The sequence below is a fragment of the Lathyrus oleraceus genome, chromosome 4, assembly GCF_024323335.1.
Source record: "Lathyrus oleraceus cultivar Zhongwan6 chromosome 4, CAAS_Psat_ZW6_1.0, whole genome shotgun sequence".
NCBI lineage: Eukaryota > Viridiplantae > Streptophyta > Magnoliopsida > Fabales > Fabaceae > Lathyrus > Lathyrus oleraceus.
Window position 1 is genome coordinate 453,820,819 of NC_066582.1, and position 16,650 is coordinate 453,837,468.

General features: G+C 35.7%; 1 protein-coding gene and 1 non-coding gene across 2 annotated transcripts; one reads left to right on the plus strand and one right to left on the minus strand.

Annotated features, from left to right (window-relative positions):
- The first annotated feature begins 350 nt into the window (after nucleotides 1-350).
- TRNAA-CGC (transfer RNA alanine (anticodon CGC)) lies at nucleotides 351-423 on the plus strand. Its single transcript has one exon. It is a non-coding gene; the product is annotated as a tRNA-Ala (tRNA).
- Nucleotides 424-555: 132 nt separating this feature from the next.
- LOC127135652 (phragmoplastin DRP1B) lies at nucleotides 556-6,745 on the minus strand. Its single transcript, XM_051062309.1, has 16 exons — nucleotides 6,489-6,745; nucleotides 6,130-6,193; nucleotides 5,875-5,979; nucleotides 5,540-5,641; nucleotides 5,093-5,143; nucleotides 4,923-4,984; nucleotides 4,635-4,725; nucleotides 4,128-4,192; nucleotides 2,840-3,034; nucleotides 2,583-2,702; nucleotides 2,429-2,499; nucleotides 2,098-2,323; nucleotides 1,608-1,658; nucleotides 1,221-1,449; nucleotides 980-1,119; nucleotides 556-893 (listed from the first exon to the last, which is right to left on the minus strand). Exons 1-16 carry the CDS (start codon nucleotides 6,615-6,617, stop codon nucleotides 765-767), a joined length of 1,830 nt encoding a protein of 609 aa, XP_050918266.1. The 5' UTR covers nucleotides 6,618-6,745; the 3' UTR covers nucleotides 556-764.
- Between the last annotated feature and the right edge of the window lie 9,905 nt (nucleotides 6,746-16,650).

The window sequence follows — 16,650 nt, forward strand, 5'->3', positions numbered from 1 at the left end:
GAATAAAATTCTGTTTGAAATAATATGCTAGGCCCTAATGTAAAGCACTAAATCCTATTGGTTTTAGTTTTTTAAAAATAAAAAAGAGCATAAATTTGAAATATAAAGAATTTTGGCAGCTTTGGAAAATATAGAAAGGGTGGTGTTTTATTTACTTAATTATCTTGAGAGTGAATCTAAAACTTATGGAGAGAGCTAAAGTAACCTCGTGCAATTCTTTACTTAAAAGAGTCTACTTACTGACCACTACGATATTGATATTATGATAATAAAATAATTAATCAACGAAAGTAGACGAGCCTTGATTATGAATAAGTATTTAATCACTAATAATCTAAAGTTAACATCAAGGGGGTGTAGCTCATATGGTAGAGCGCTCGCTTCGCATGCGAGAGGCACGGGGTTCGATTCCCCGCACCTCCATTTGTAATTTTTCGTATTTAACCAGTTCGTACAGTTCACGTAATAGAAAAAATCAACGATTCCGCGTGTTTACTACGCCCATTTAATCAATTCGTTAAAGTAATTTTTCTTTTTGCTTTTTACTAAACAAAATGAACATAGATGAATGGTGCGTTATTAATTAATGAGATAGTAATAAGTTAGGTACAATTGATCACATGTGCAAAAAATAACCATCCCAACAAAAGCTTAAAACTGTCATGGGGGCAGTGAAAATGATTTCACCGATCTCTGTCAAAAAATCCCCACCCCAGAAAACATTAATAAACCAAATCCTCAGAACTAGAATTGGTGGCATTCTTCTACTTATCCCATGCAACTGCTTCGATTTCTGATTGTGCACTTCTGTATAACTCAAGCCTCTTTGCAAGTGAGGTTCGACGCTGCATCACTGCCGGATCCTCATTCAGCAATGAAGCTAGTTGTTTCCCCTGCAAAAACATACATGTACATTTTTATCATGTATCATGCATGTATATTAATCATCAAGGAAACAAACAAGTAAGAAAAAGTCTACCTCCTTTTTCCCTAAATCTGTAAAGAAATGATCTAGTAAGCTGCGCTTAGCTTCACGCACTTGACAATAAACTATGGACTTGGGGATAGTATGCCTCAGAGTACTACATACCATGTTCACATATGACAAGACTGTGGTAGCTGTTACAGACAAAGGAGTCTCAGTAAGAAATATAGGGACAAAGATGCTTCTAATACTTGGAGCAAAACATCGATTTAGTTTTTGAATTCCTGTTGCTTACCAATTCGACGAAGATAAGCATCGTTATATCTGTCGAAAAGTGAGTGAGTTGGATTTCCACCCTTCTCTGCGTCTTGGGGAAGTTTGCGAAAAAATTCAACTGTCAAATAACCATATTCCATGTCTACCAACAACAGTGTTGCTTTCTTACTTTCATCTCTCATCCTCTCCAATGATTCAACAGCTGCGTTTCCGAGTTCTACTTTCAAGGTCGGGTACTGCTTTAATTCCTACAATTAACAGAAAACTGCTACCATTAAGACACTAGAAAATATATATATATATACCAACTTCAGTCTTATGCTATGTTAGTTTAAATCATCTGCAGGCTTAAACATGTTGAGAATTGTGTAGACAAAAGATAAAATAATCAATATGCTCTACTTGCCATTGTCTCACTCATAGACTTGTGAATCAAATCCTTCAAAATTCCATGAACCTGAAACATTAGAAAAGTAATGTATTAGGTGAATAACTGAACACAGGAGCAGAATGTAAATTTTCCTTAAACCTAAATGCCAATGACAATCAGTTTTTTTTAGCTTCTAAAGTAAAAAAAGAAAGCAAGGATGAATAAGCCAATCAGAATTTCCTCACTATAGTTTCTTTAAAAGAATATGTTCCAAATTGCAATTCACAATCACAACCAAGATTTTAAAAGAGAGTCTGCACCCCAACTTGTTGCCTCGGCATCAAAGTTTCTGATGTGTCCATGACCACAGTGCAACAGTAAATATGGCACATCAACTATATTGGATTGTTATTTTCCTCTATATCAAAGGTTGAGCCACAACAGAACTCTAACTTTGACTTTTATTTAAAACATTGCTTGTAGAAAAAGTATACTATTATTACTTTTTTTTTGTATAAATATGTACCGCGTCAACAGCTGCTTCAGCAGGCCCCCTAATAGATACTAAGCAAGATTCAATAAGACGGCGATATCCTTGCTCAGGAGCGATAAGATGAGGTTGATACCCGTCCGCTTCAGTTATTAGTTTTCTTACATTGTCCATTGATAGATGTTTGTCAAACTGCAGTCTCTTTAGAGCTGCTGGAAATTGATTATCAAAAACTTGATAGATTTTCTCACCACCAGACCGTCTGTGGATAAACAATAATTTCCAAAGTTAAATTGAAGATGCTACTATAAAAGAATTACACATTAATTAATTATGTAGACTAAATAACAGGGGGAAAGGAATATACATGCCGTCCAGACGATCTTTAAAAGTCTGATCAAAATTCCGACATATTTCCATTATCATGTACAACTTCCCCTACAAATGGATAAAGAACATAATTTCTTCATTCATTTCTAAATGCAAAAAGGAGAAAGAGGAGGGGAGAGGAAGTGGCTTACTCCAGTATCAGCAGCAATAGGTTTTCCAATCCGGTTCATTTCTGTCTCCAATTCAATAATAGTCTTGTTTATAAGTGCTTGAAGGCCTGGGATCCGAGATTTGATGACAGTTTCCAAATGCTGAAAATTTATACTTATACTTTATAAAATATAAAAATAGGAAAATATACAACTCAGAAATTTTAGAAACCATAACTTGTTCCTCAAGAAATTTCAATTGAGTTTCAAGTATTACTTTATAACGCACATTACCATACCTTAGATAGAACCTTTCCTAGATGCACAGAGCCCATTCTAGGGGCTAGATGTTTATATTCCGGGGTAGTAGCAAAATACTCATTCTCTCTACGCCGAGCAGCAATCATATCAACATTTTTGTTAATATCAGCTTGGGAGCGATTAACAACACCAATCCAAGGAAAATTTAGCTTATATGATTTCCCTTCAAGGATCTAGAAAAGAAAACAGGCAATTAGGAAGCAATAAGAGGAAGCCGGTTTATGAACATGACTGATTTGACCCGGGGTGATTTAAGTTTAGATAAGTAAAATAAGCCAAATTAGGAAATCTGAAATCAAAGTTTATGTGATTCTGAAGTTTCATCTGAACTGTAGAGACTAGAGACATGTAAAGGCAAAACATAACAGTGTCACTAAGCAAGTGCAAGATATTTCATCCCCATATATTCCACGTTCCATATTCTATTCCAGTGTTTAGATATCAAAGTATCCAACATAAGGGAAAAAGTTTTTTCAATCACCAAAACGATGTTGCCTATTTGAAAACTCTCTGCAATATTAATTGTAATCTACTTGGATACTGATATTTTAGTTTATACGGAATACCTAATTGTTATACTCTATGAAGTAAGAATCAGACATAGACACTGGATACGAGACAGACATGCTCACAGTACTAATTACAAAAACATAGGAGGCTGAAAGCAAATAAAATCGAATGAGATCATCTATAATTACATAAAATTAGATATGAACATTATATATAAAGATCTAAACTGAGCAATACGATTACCATCAAGCCAGAAAACAAAAACTATTATATAAATAGGAGACTGCAAAAGAAAACTGAGAAAGGAAGATGAAGATCAGACATAATAAGGATGTGCATATGCCAAAACTTTTCAACAGCCAAACTGAAAAACAATTATATTACTTTTAAAAGTTTTTTTTTGTTTCTCATTTTTTGAAAACAGTTAATTGTGTTGTTCTCACTATGGTTGTATCTGAAAAAGTGTCCTAAGAGTGTTTTAGGCGAGTCAAAGAAAAGAAAACATAATCATTTTGGAGAGTCTGTCTGAAGTGTCTGGCAGGTGTCGTCTGGTGAGTGTCGGTCAAACACGCAGATACGCCTTAACCTGCGATTATATGAATACCTACTACACATATTAGAATCTACAAAATCACTCTTATGCAAAGAGTTTTTTCAAAGGACACCATCTAAAGAGGAAACAAATTCTTGAGGTAAGTAAGCCTTTCAGCATGGTGGCCAACACTTTTTTGTATTGAGAGAGGAAAAAGTACTTACTTCCGATGCATCAGTACCCTTATCCATAAGATCAATCTTTGTCAAAACTCCAAACGTCCTATCCCCTGAAAACAAAATCCAACAATTTTCACAAAGTGATCTTCAGTCACATAGTAATCTTATTATCCAATTAATTTCTTGTAATGATACTTTAAGTTGTCAGCTTGTATTTTCTAGAACCCCCCACCCAAACCATGCCAAAAAATGTAAGCATGTACTTCTATACAATATATATTTTTGAACTATAACTACATAGAATCTAGTCACATAGTTAGGTGTCAACCAAGCTAAATTTACCTCTTCTAATGCCAATAATTATATTATCAAGCAAACTTATACATGATATTTTGTACGAATATGATCCAAGTTTCCCATCACAAGAGACATCTTTAATAGTATATCACCTTTAGCTATTTTATGAAATTATTTAAAACAGCTAACTTCAAATAACACATTCCTCCAACAATTACTTCATCAACAAGATTTTGTTCAATATCTTATTCTTACCTTTAGGATCTACTTCACGGGAAATCTTAATTGCATCTGAGGTAGCAAGATCTTGATTAGCCGGAGATATTGCCAAAATGATGCAATTCGGCTGCAATAAGTGATACATTACGGTATTACTTTCATTGACATGATCATGAATGGCTTAAATTGAATATGAAGTTTCATGAGCATTAAACTGAACTTCTAATAAAATATTTTATTATTTCCTTAAGCATTTTTCACCTCATAACAAATAAATGTTTGCATATTCATCAGAAATCATTTAGTTTTATATAGAATCATTACCTTTTCGATAAAGGCCCGGACCATATTTTCAATATCTTGCACAATGCTATCTGGTTGACCCTCTGTAATATCCAGGCAAAATTATGCCATTAATCCCCATATTTAAAATGCAGTGATGCTCGAAAACTTAACTGACAGAGAAAAGTGACAATCTTAGAATGAAAACTCACCAACTGCGATTTTAGTTAGTCCAGGAAGATCAACCAGTGTCAAATTGACAACTGCCAAAAAACAAATTCAATGAATGAAGTTGATACTCAAATAATAACACTTATTTCTTTATAGCACCTTTTATTCAACACTAGTTATAAAAAGGAGTGATAATAGCACTCATTGATATTTAACTTATTTGATGGAAAAATAAAATTGATCAATAAATTGGGTCTAACAGTAACAAAGATACAAAGGGTTTATATTCATGATGAAATGTTATGATAGAACATAATTGTTATTGTATATTTTACATTCTGCAAGAAAACAGTGATTGATAAACATATATAACAACAACAGTAAAGGACCAATCGATTGAAGAGTTCAAACTTAAAAATAATTTAATTATGCATGTTATGAGTTCTCACCAACTTAAAAATATGTAACTGCTAATGTATATAGCTCACCATGAGGGGAATAGATACTCAGATGGATGGGAACGGATGAAATACCCTTCGAGCGACCTGTTTCTCTATCAGTCTCATCAGCGATCTCCTGCCTAACAGTAGCTACAGAACAGGCAGAATTAGTAACTACCGGAAAAACAGCAGAGCAGTAAAGAATACAACAACAACCAAGTCTTATCCTACTACATAGATCAACTTTCGCCATAATATTCTATCCAGGAGCATGTTTCTATCTTAATCGTTAATCACAAGTAGGCAACATTTGTTTTGACAAAATATGTATGAAGTAACTTGATAGTTGCGGGTGAAAGGCAATCTTTTATGTTAGAGAATACCAAAATCAGTGAATCTCTTCCTTGGAGCATGCATAAATTCAGCATATTCTCTCCCTTCATCAATCTTGTGAAGCTGCAAAACAAGAGGACGCCGAGTAACAATCCCTGCATACAAAAAAGCGTTTAAATTTTCCGAAACTCATATCATGGTAGGAGAGTGAGAAAGACAAAAAGCAAACCACAAAGGTGTACAATACATGACCAAGTACACACACACACTTATTCATATACACATATATTAACAAACTAAATTACCAGATCCACGGGGTAAAAAATCCTTTCCAACAATACTCTCCAACACTGAAGATTTTCCAGAACTCTGCAAAATCGAAATTAACGGATAAATCTATTTGAAAACCTAGAAGCATTACATTGTTATGATTTGTGAATAAATACAGTTTTAATCGAAGAATAATATAGAAGATTACATTGCATGCATTTTCAATTTCAATTCTAAAATAGAAACATTGAAAATTTGAAATCAAAACATTGTATTAAACTAACAATCACTGAATTAGAATTATGAACAAGTATTGATTCATTTAACAATATAACAATAATAATTCATTCTAGATCGTAAAGGCTTTTAGAGATGGAGAGAGAAAGAGAGGGACCTGTCCTCCAACGACTGCGATGGAAGGAAGAGCATCCCAGAGAGTAGGCAAAGCGCTCTCCTCGCCGTGATCGCCGAGTGCAGTGCAAGCTCTCTGTATTTTGTTCACCAACTGTATCAGATTCTCCATTGTATTAACAGCACTGAGTCAACTCGCTCACACAGAGCTTTTCAAATCTGAGAGAGAAGATCTAACCACGAAAGGAAGAAGAGGAAGCTGTTAGAAGAAAGTTTCCAAATGTTCGTTACAAAATTTCGCGTGCTTTTTTCTGTTATATGTATATTGACTATATTGCCCCGTACTATTCAACATGGATAACTTCCATGGTTTCTATTGCACTTTCTACTGCAACAATTTAAGCCGTTAGATTGATCTAATTATTGATCTAACTATTGAAAAACAAATACCTTAATGTATTAAAAAGTTATCATTTACCTCACCTAAAACACACACTATAAGACTTTCAGTTATTAAATATTATATTTAATTTATTTTATTATTGTAAAATAAATAACTAAAAATATTATTGACAAATTAATAATTAATATTACATTTAATTTTAAAAACAAATAAAAAATCAGATTTAACTATAGTAGTCTCTATTTTACTTTATTCACAAGATTAGTCTTTTAATTTTAAAGTCAGTTTTAATTATCTTTCATATATTAACTTTAAAATTCATATTTTTTATTTATTTATAGATGATGGGACGCTTGTGAAACGTGAAAAAAGTATTATAATTTTTTTTTGGAAAATTTAAAAATACAAAATATATAAATTATATGTCATTAAAAAGACATATCATCTTTTTAAGGCAAAAATGTGTGATGGGGACCAAATTATTTGAATTTTTGGTTACATGAGAAACTAAATAAAAAGAAACAAAATGAGCAAAACAAAAACCAGTTTCGGGAGTAGGTAATCGTAGTAGCATCTTCCATTACAATTGCAAAAATATTGTTAGATTTTGCATCAAGCTTATCTAGATAATTAACACACACATTATCATCCCTTAATGTATGACGCACATGAAAAGTCCAATTGTTAGCTATGTAATGACGAACATTAGTTATCTCATTTTTCTAGTGATGAAGATTGACATCCATGCTTTGCACTATCTTAATTGTTTGTTAGGAGTTAGTATAACAAATGACGTTTATCAAGTCTCCCCCAACACATGTGAATCATGTGCATCAAAGCTAAAATTTTATGTCTGCATAATATTGTAAAATTTGATATTGTCATAAAAGCCTTTAATAAAGCACATTTAGTATCTTTAATTAGATTGTCAAAACCGTATATTTTGGTATTCGTAAGAGAACTCCCATCAACATTAAGGACATACATTCCTTCTTGCGATTTTTTGTCAAACTACCATGTGGGTTTAAGACGACCCTCACATTGAATATGATTTCCAAAACTAGTTATTGTATCTCGAGTTAAAGCAAAGATCTAGCTCACTACAATCATATGTGGATTAAAGTATGGATTTATGGTCTCATCATCCGAACTACATACAATTCTTCTTGAGATTCCCCAAGATAATTATATTCTCGCATGAGAGACTTAGTGTCTCTTCAATTGGATTACACATGGTTATCCAGATTCCCCGGGATAGTTAAGATCTCACGAGAGGAAGTACCGATCCTCAGGATACTCCTATAAGTCGTGAATGAAAAAACATTTCATCTTCTATCAAAAGTCTCGTGTTTGATAGACTATGTAGTGTTATATTTGTAAAATACCTCGCCTAGGGCAATGGCCTTAGACCGTCCTAGAGGAGGAGACGATGGAATATCGCCCAAAGGAAGGCATCGTCTTGCCATAGGGAATCCCATCGTCCCTACGTGGGAAATGTGGAATAAGACTCTTCTTGGGCAGAGAGAAAGTTAAAGTCATTGACTGACCCACAACTCTCTTGAAAATAGGGATTCAACTATCCATCATTAGTTTAATGGACAGTGACCTTTTCTATGAAAATCATAAGCTCTAGAGTCCTCTATAAATACATCTCACCTTAAAAGAAGAAAGCACAACTTCTAATAGACATACCCTCACTAATACACACTCTATACACCCTAAAAGGCATTACGTTCACTACAGTCTTAACGCAAGACTTCATGTAATTATACACTTGCTACCAAGCATCACTGATTATCATCAGAGCCTCTCACCTCGCGTGAGCAGGAGTCCTAAATTATCCAAAACAGCACTTTACATAGCTTTCCGCTGTTGTGGGCAAACCCTAACCACCACATCGCTTTATAAACCTACTAAGGCATATGAGTATCTTTGTCCTTGCATGGGGAACATGCAAGGGGGAACATGTCGTCCTTGCATTTTAAAGCTTGTTTGCCTCGTGGGCGATTTAGCTTTGTTTGTGTTAAGGGCATTGATGGTTTTCACCAGTGGACTGCGAGTCTGCGTCGCTGCATGTGATACCCCTGATTGCTTTCAGGATTACTGACTGATCCCACAAACTAACATATTTTTTTTTAGAATGCTTTGTCCTCACTAACACGCTTTATGCATGTGCAAGTGTGTATCAAGATGAATAGTGCCAAAAAAAATTGGTTGTGATAGTATTCTCATTGAGAAAATGAATATTAACAAGATCAATAATTTTAATGGTAAGAAAACACTTGATGTAGGGGCAGGTATGATATGATGCTCCTAAATCGGTAATAAAAAAAAACTAAATTTCTAGTTGATTTCGTATTTGGGATTAAATATTAAATTGACCCAATTGCTAGCTCAATTTGAAACAAATTGTCAATTTAACTGAACTCGATTTGAACCAAACTAGAAAATTGATATTTAAACCGCTAAAAAATAAGGCCTCTTTATCTCACCCATCATGGGTTGGTTCAGTTGCAGCGTTTGGACCCAAACTCAAATTGATGTCCACCCCTAATAAAACTGAGACTTTTTTTCCTTCATGTGGTGGCAATAAGCAACTTGAGATTTTCTTCCCTTTAAATATTGGGAGACCGATACTTAGGTTGAAATTTCTCAAAAGGGATGTTAGTCGAGATATGTGCTTTATCGATGGGTTATTCATTAAGAGAGATGTTAGGATTGTTGAGTAATACGTCTTTTTCCATAGTTAATGGATCCACTAAGTGAGCTTCTTTTACTTCTATCCTGCATGGGTATCGCCAATTTTTTTTTGCCCTGAGGGTGTGTCAAGCGATTCACATGGAGAATGAAAGTATTTGGTTTGATAAAGAGTTACGATGAAAGGTCAAAGACTTTATGGTTGGCAGAGGTTATTACTTTGGGAACCTTCAACAGAGGGTGATTTCTTTACCTATTAGGGTTGATGGTTGAGTTTGTACTCGGTAACAAATGTTGCCTTATATACTTTTGTGGCTTATATGGTCCAATCTTGGTTGTTACAAGATCGTATATCGAGAGACATCGAGATATCTGGTATGAACTCTGATTTTGATATAGTTTTAATGGTCTTAGTGGTACGATTCCGATTTTTGAACTTAGCAGTTTTACTAGGAAAGACATTGTCTCTCCTAAAGTCCAACATATTATGGCGAGTATCATTTTTAGTAAAAGTATTCAAGACATAAAAACTAAGTTTGACATGACCATAAGATATAAAATAATTTTTTGATATTTATAAGCAACACATGCTTAAGATTTTCTTCTAACTATTCATATTAATAGGTTATGCCAACATATATCACTAGTAAAATACCATATTATCCTTAGGTATTGTCTCGTGACTCCATTATTTTTTATGGACTAGTTTTGCCATGTTTGTCCTGAGGTGTGCTTCAATACCTTTTAGAGGCACACAATTTATTCTAAGGAGCTTAAAAACTCCAAATATTAGTATGACTTTGTTAGAAATGTCCTTTTTGTATATATTTAGACGAGCAATAATATATGTGAAGAAAAATATGCTTGTGAATTTTTTGACGGACCTGCACAAATGAAGATTGATGCTTAGATCATCAGATATTATGATATACGAGTGGGTAAGAGAAAAACATGCATATGTGAGTTTGATTGGAATTTTCTCACTTGTGGAATTGTAGACGTTGGAAAATCAACATACTTTAACATTTATTTGTATTTGATGAATCTTTTACAAAAGAATTTAAATTTAAATGAAGAATGTTGTGTCTTTGATGTCTATGAATATTATTTTTAAGGGTCATGCTAAACTAAAGGTATTGGTTAAGAATTTTAAATAAAAAAATATTTATGAAAATATTGATTTACTTTTAAAATAAAATTGTCTTTTTAATCTCTTAAATAATGTTTAAATTTATCTTTTTAATTTCTTAAAAAGTTTTAACTAAATTAATTTTCATTAAAATAACATTATCGAAACCCAGGTGGTTGCCACTTGACATTCATTTAATGCAAATAATATTTATTAAACATTATTGAGCCAATAAGAAAATTGTTTCATGTTTAACATAAATAAGTTATGGTCATGTTTAAAAATTGCATCAACGAGAAGAGAAAAAAGAGACTGCATCAACCATAAGGGAAAAAAGAGATTTCATCAATTAATTTAAAATGTATTAGAACACATAGTAGTAGTGATTGAAGATTTTAAAAAAAGGAACGTTAGTTGATACAGTAAAAGTAGTACACCTTCATTTAATTGTCACTGATGATGCTAATGGTGAGAGTAACGTTAAAAGCGCATTATAATATTAAACCGTTGGTGAGATGATGACGATGAGAGATAAGGACAGTGGACAGGGAGGGAGCGCACTCTTATTTTATTTTACTATTATTTTTGTAAAGTCAAGATTTGCGGATTTTAACAAAGAAGACCTTTAAATTATTTATTAAAAATTAAAAATTATTTTTTAATCAAAATAAATTATATTTTTTGAATATGAAAAAATAAATATCCTAAAAAGATATAAAAGAAAAATCATGTTTTAAATTCTTTCATGATCAATTTTAATGACTTTAAGTGTCGTTTTTTATTGTATTATTATGAATAAGGAGGTTAAACAATGCATAGACACACGTATTTATATATCAGATAACCACGTTTGATGAGTTACTTAAGTTATAACTACCACTAACACCCCAACCTCATTCTAAAGGGAAGACTATGTGGATGAACGGGGGTGTGGAACGCTTGGTATAACTAGGGGTGGCAAAACGGGCTCGGCCCGGGCCGAGCCCGTTTTGCCCGCACTTTTGTGCGGGGCGGGCCAAGGATTTAGGCCCTTATCTTCAAATGTATCCGCTATGCCCCACTCCGTTTTTTTCGCGGGCTTTTGCGAGCACGTGTATTTACATAAATTTTTGCATTTTTAGGCTTAAATAGTGCAGTGCCCGCAGACTTTCCCCGCCCCGCCCTCACTTTTTTGCGTGGCGGGTCTAAGTTTTAGGCCCACATCCTCAACTATGACCGCCCCGCCCCGCCCCATTTTTTTGCGGGCTTTTGCGGGGCGGGCCTAAACCGGGCGGTCATGCCCGTTTGCCACCCCTAGGTATAACTATCCAAGAAATTTTGCATGAGACAGAGTTAGAAGGATATCAAAGATCCGTCAACCATCACAAATGCCAATCATAATCTCCTCAGTCCCCAAAAGAATATCCAAGCATCTGATACATCATGGAGAAGATCCAAGTCCAAAGGCATTGGTTCACTTGAACCCGAAAAGCAAGGTCGAACGCATAAGTCTGAGACTGGTCATCCACAAGTCGGAGACTCGTTCCTCTAAGTCAGTTGACCATCAAGCCACCCGGACAACACATTTGTGGGTGAGCGATCGTTATACACTTGCGGTCGGCAGCAAGATTAATCAATGCATTTGTAAATTATTTATATAATATTGAAACGAAATACATACATTTTTTTTAATTTTTATTCTTGCTGCTGTGCTTTTTGCCATATCCCTTCTTTAGGATGCTAAAACGAGAATGCATGTGACACCGAACCGGGGTACAACCAACGCACTTGACACCCGATACAAATTCGATTCCAATGGTGTTGTTGGATACGTTTTATATGTCCGACCAAAGAAATAAAATCCCTGCCGCTGAGTTCTGGGAGTGTTGTCGGAGACGATTTGTACGCTCGACCAAAACAATCAAATCTCCTCAGGGTCAAGCGTGCCTCCAAATTCCAATGGTGATGCCGAATATGATTTATACGTCTAACCAAAGCAACCAAATCCCCCAACACTAAGTATACCTTTAGATTCCATGGATGTTGTCGAAGACACTTTGTACATCTGATCAAAGAAATCAAATCCCCTTAGCACTGAGCACGCCTTCAGATTCTAGGGGTATTATTGGAGACACTTTGTACGTATGACCAAAGCAATCAAATCCCCCCAGCGTCGAGCACACCTATGAACTCCAAGGGTGATATCAGAGACACTTTGGACATCCAAATACATCAATCAATTCCCCATAGTGCCTTGCGCACCTTCACAATCCAAGGGAGCTATTGGAGACGTTTTGCATGTTCGACTACAACAACTAATTCCCACATGGGTGCTATCTGAGACGCTTTACATGTCCGAACACATCATTAAAAAAACTATCAAAGAACTACATGCAATCATGCATAAATGACGCACCCCTATTCGGATCTTACCAATCCAAGCGACATAAATGGTCGAGCCTGGAGACGTCCACCTCAATTCGAGCTAACGCCTCAAGAAGAGGGACGAGGATCCTTTACCTTTGGCCAGAGAATGATCCTCTATGACACGGAGCACTGTTCAAAAAGCATGGTTTCGACTAACCAGTTTCATGTCCCTCGTTTGTAAGTATGATTCAAAGCATAATCGCATTTAATCAGACTCATGCTTTATTCTTATGAATATGATCCAAAGCATAGTCGTGCCTAGCCGGTTCCATGCTAAATCATTACAGGTGCAAATTAAAGCATAAACACCTAAAATCTGAGCTCATGCCTCGCCAACACTAATCTAATGTACAAACACATCAAATTGAACCAATGTTTCGCTTACGCAAGTATGTTCCAATCACAATCACATATGATTGGGTCAACATCTTACCTAGACATTGTGTACATCTTAGAGCGACATGCTCACAAACAAAGCCATCATACCTGGCCTCACAATAATTTGAGGTTATTTACATTGTAAGAGAATATTATTCACTACCCTCATAAGTGAATAGATTGTGCAAACTGCAGGGCTCAAAAGCAAATCCTAACTCTCCTAATATCTCAATCGGCTAGAAACAATGGTTGAAAAGGGCGTAATATAAAATCGAAAAGCACAAACATGCTAATGGTAATGATATAAATAAATATAAATATTGTTTACAAACCGAGGCACAAAGCCCATCAAAATCTTATAGGAACAAAATAAAAAATGAAAATAAAGAGGTTAGACAAACCGAGGCACAAAACCCTAAATCATCAGTGTCAAACTCCGAAGCACCAGAACCACCTCCATAATCTTAGTTATGAACTGTTTGAAAATGATCCAACTGATTAACAGTGGCAGAAATGCCTAGACAAAATCCTCGTCCCTGCTCCAACATTTAATCTCAGATCTGATACACAACATCCACAGTTTGCTGAAGGGACTCTTGAGATTTCTGTCATGCATCAATCACTTCCTCCTCAAGGCTTTTCAAAGAATTGATCTGATCATCCTTATTCTGCTGAAGGACTGTCTGATCTGCCTCGAATGCACGACATGCTTCCGTAACATCTTCAGAAGCCTTATTCCAACATTTCTCTCCTTCACTAAAAGAAGCCTTTAGTTTCGTTATATGAGCATCCAAAGATGACGGGGAATGGAATCGATCTACGTCTTGCTGCAAAAAATCAACAAGCTTGTCCTTTGCCTACAGCTCGGCTAACTCCTTCTCAACTTCATAAATTTCCCGCTCAAGGGTCTCACATTTCTCCTTCAGCTCATCCCACTTCCTAGAAAGATCGTCAGAACCCAATACATCGTCATGTCCTACATCTACCATTGAAAATAGATACTCAAACCTAAATAGGGTATGAGAGGCATCTGCTAAAAACCATGCCTAGCAGTCAAAGACAAGCTTCATACGAAGGCTAGGTCCTCATTGGCTATAGTAGCAACAAATTCCTCTAGGGTGATTGGTACCTGAGAAGGAAGGATGGAAGGAAGCCGAAATAAATGAGTAAGAGCCTCTGACTCATAATCTTATGACATGAGAGTCCATTTGGGAGAACCTCCTTCAAGAGAAGTGGATGATCCCTCACCATGATTCCTCTTGACTGGGGAAGTAGATGTTAAAGGCTCACGAATAGAGAAGTTGGTTGTCTCAGTAGTCAATTGTCCCACTTCAGGAGTTATACCCAAGATGGTAGTCGTAACTATTATTGGGGAATCAAAGGAAGTCGACGCCCAAACTTCAGGGGCATAAGTAACAACAACAGTAGGAGTTGACAACATTCGACCACGTAAATCGGTTGTAAGACCCTGATCCTTGGCAAACGCAAGAGCCTTTTGCAAATGATCCATGTTATCTGCAAGGCACAAGTTACACTCGTTAAAAAAAATCCCCCCGGGTCCACATCCTCACCAAAGGTATTTTTCCTCTCAATACGACCATGGGAATTGATTATCGCACAAGTATCAATCTCTTTCTTCTTTTGTTGAGAATGGCGTACTTAGTCAAGACCAAATCCCTCCTCATAGCCGAATCCTTGATACCAGACACACAAATCCTATTTCATCTTCTTTTCCTCTGATGATAAAGGATGCAACTCATAATGGTAAAAAATAAAGAGGTCAATGAGAGTGAGCTCTAGTCCAGTAGTTCAAAAAATCGCTCTTGCAAGAACGGACACATCCCATCGGGTTTGAAGATGAACAAAAGGCAAAATGAGCCTCAGGAGTAACATGTTTCACCAGCATGAAACATTCCAAAAAATTACCCTAATCAGTGGTGAGAGAGTTTAACCAACACCTGAGGGTGAAGGGAGATCAATCCTTGATCCTATGTATCATATTGGGAGGTATCGGCCATAGAAAAAAGATCGAAAAAGAGCTCTAGAGAAAATTGGAACACCTTTGTGAAAGCCCAAGATCTATAATGAAGTTGCGATGGGGAAACCCTCAAACGGTCTACCACGACCACCTCAAAATTTGAGAAAGGCAAACGTAACCCCCAACCTGGTGAAGAGAAATTTATAATGGGGAATTGACAACCATTGAAAGAGATGCATATCCTCTCCTCATGGCTTTCTGAAAGAATTGACCAACCCGAGGGCTTGTCGATTGTAATGACAACATTCGATATAACATCAATAACATTCAAGATGGAATGAGTCCCAACCACTTCAGCAACCATCCAATGGTATCTATTGGCATTAGTCGACTCAACTAGTTAAAGTCCCTTACGGGCCAGTCCGCCAACTTTATTATGATCACTGAGACTGATCTAAGACACAACATTATATTGTTATTGGCATTCCAAATGACACATGACTTATGCCTCTCTAAGTTCATGACCAGTTGCTCCCTGATATGCTTTGATAAAAATACCAGCACATTCCCTTCTTTGTTGGACAATTTCTACTTCTGCCTCAGTCAATACATGATGAGGAATTGGTTTTTCGACAAGGTCCTCACCCTCACTAGTTGTCCTTAATAGGAGAGATCTTGAAGGACTGCCCAACAAAGTTTTCTTGAAGAGGAGTCCCCAGATACTCCTTCTGTTTTGGAATCCTCAATCAGAGAAGCGATATCTGATTCAAAATCCCTATGTGCATAGGGAAAGTATTGTGACTCAGACTCCACTCCTCTTCTCGAAGAAGAATAAGCACTACCTTCAGAATCACTCTATATGATAATAGGATTATCATTCATTGTAAAGAAAATACAGTAAATGCTTGAATGAAAATATGAAATGAAGATAATGTACATTGAAATATAAGGTCGAAGGTAGTAAAGCAAAACAGAAGGTCGGAAGTCGAAGCTTTGAAGCTTTGAACATGCAGCGAAGGTTACTCCTAAAAATGCTCTTAGAGTAAACGGGAAGCCTAAAAGAAAACAAGATAAATTCAGTCTACAAGATTGCGAAAAAGTTTCTCCAGATTACCACTATCCTTATATAGGCGAAGACATTCGAGTGGATCAAATTGAAAGTAAGAACCAAGTGTGGATCAACAGTCAAATTTCATCTTAGAAACGTAACCAAA

Bases quoted from the DNA above. Each gene is read 5' to 3' on its own strand.
- LOC127135652 (XM_051062309.1), bottom strand. From the start codon at position 6,617: ATGGAGAATCTGATACAGTTGGTGAACAAAATACAGAGAGCTTGCACT. The intron at 4,985-5,092 runs GTGAGTTTTCAT...TGGATATTACAG, and splicing joins ACTAACTAAAATCGCAGTTG to AGGGTCAACCAGATAGCATT. The intron at 1,120-1,220 runs GTAAGCAACAGG...TGTCTGTAACAG, and splicing joins TGCTTATCTTCGTCGAATTG to CTACCACAGTCTTGTCATAT.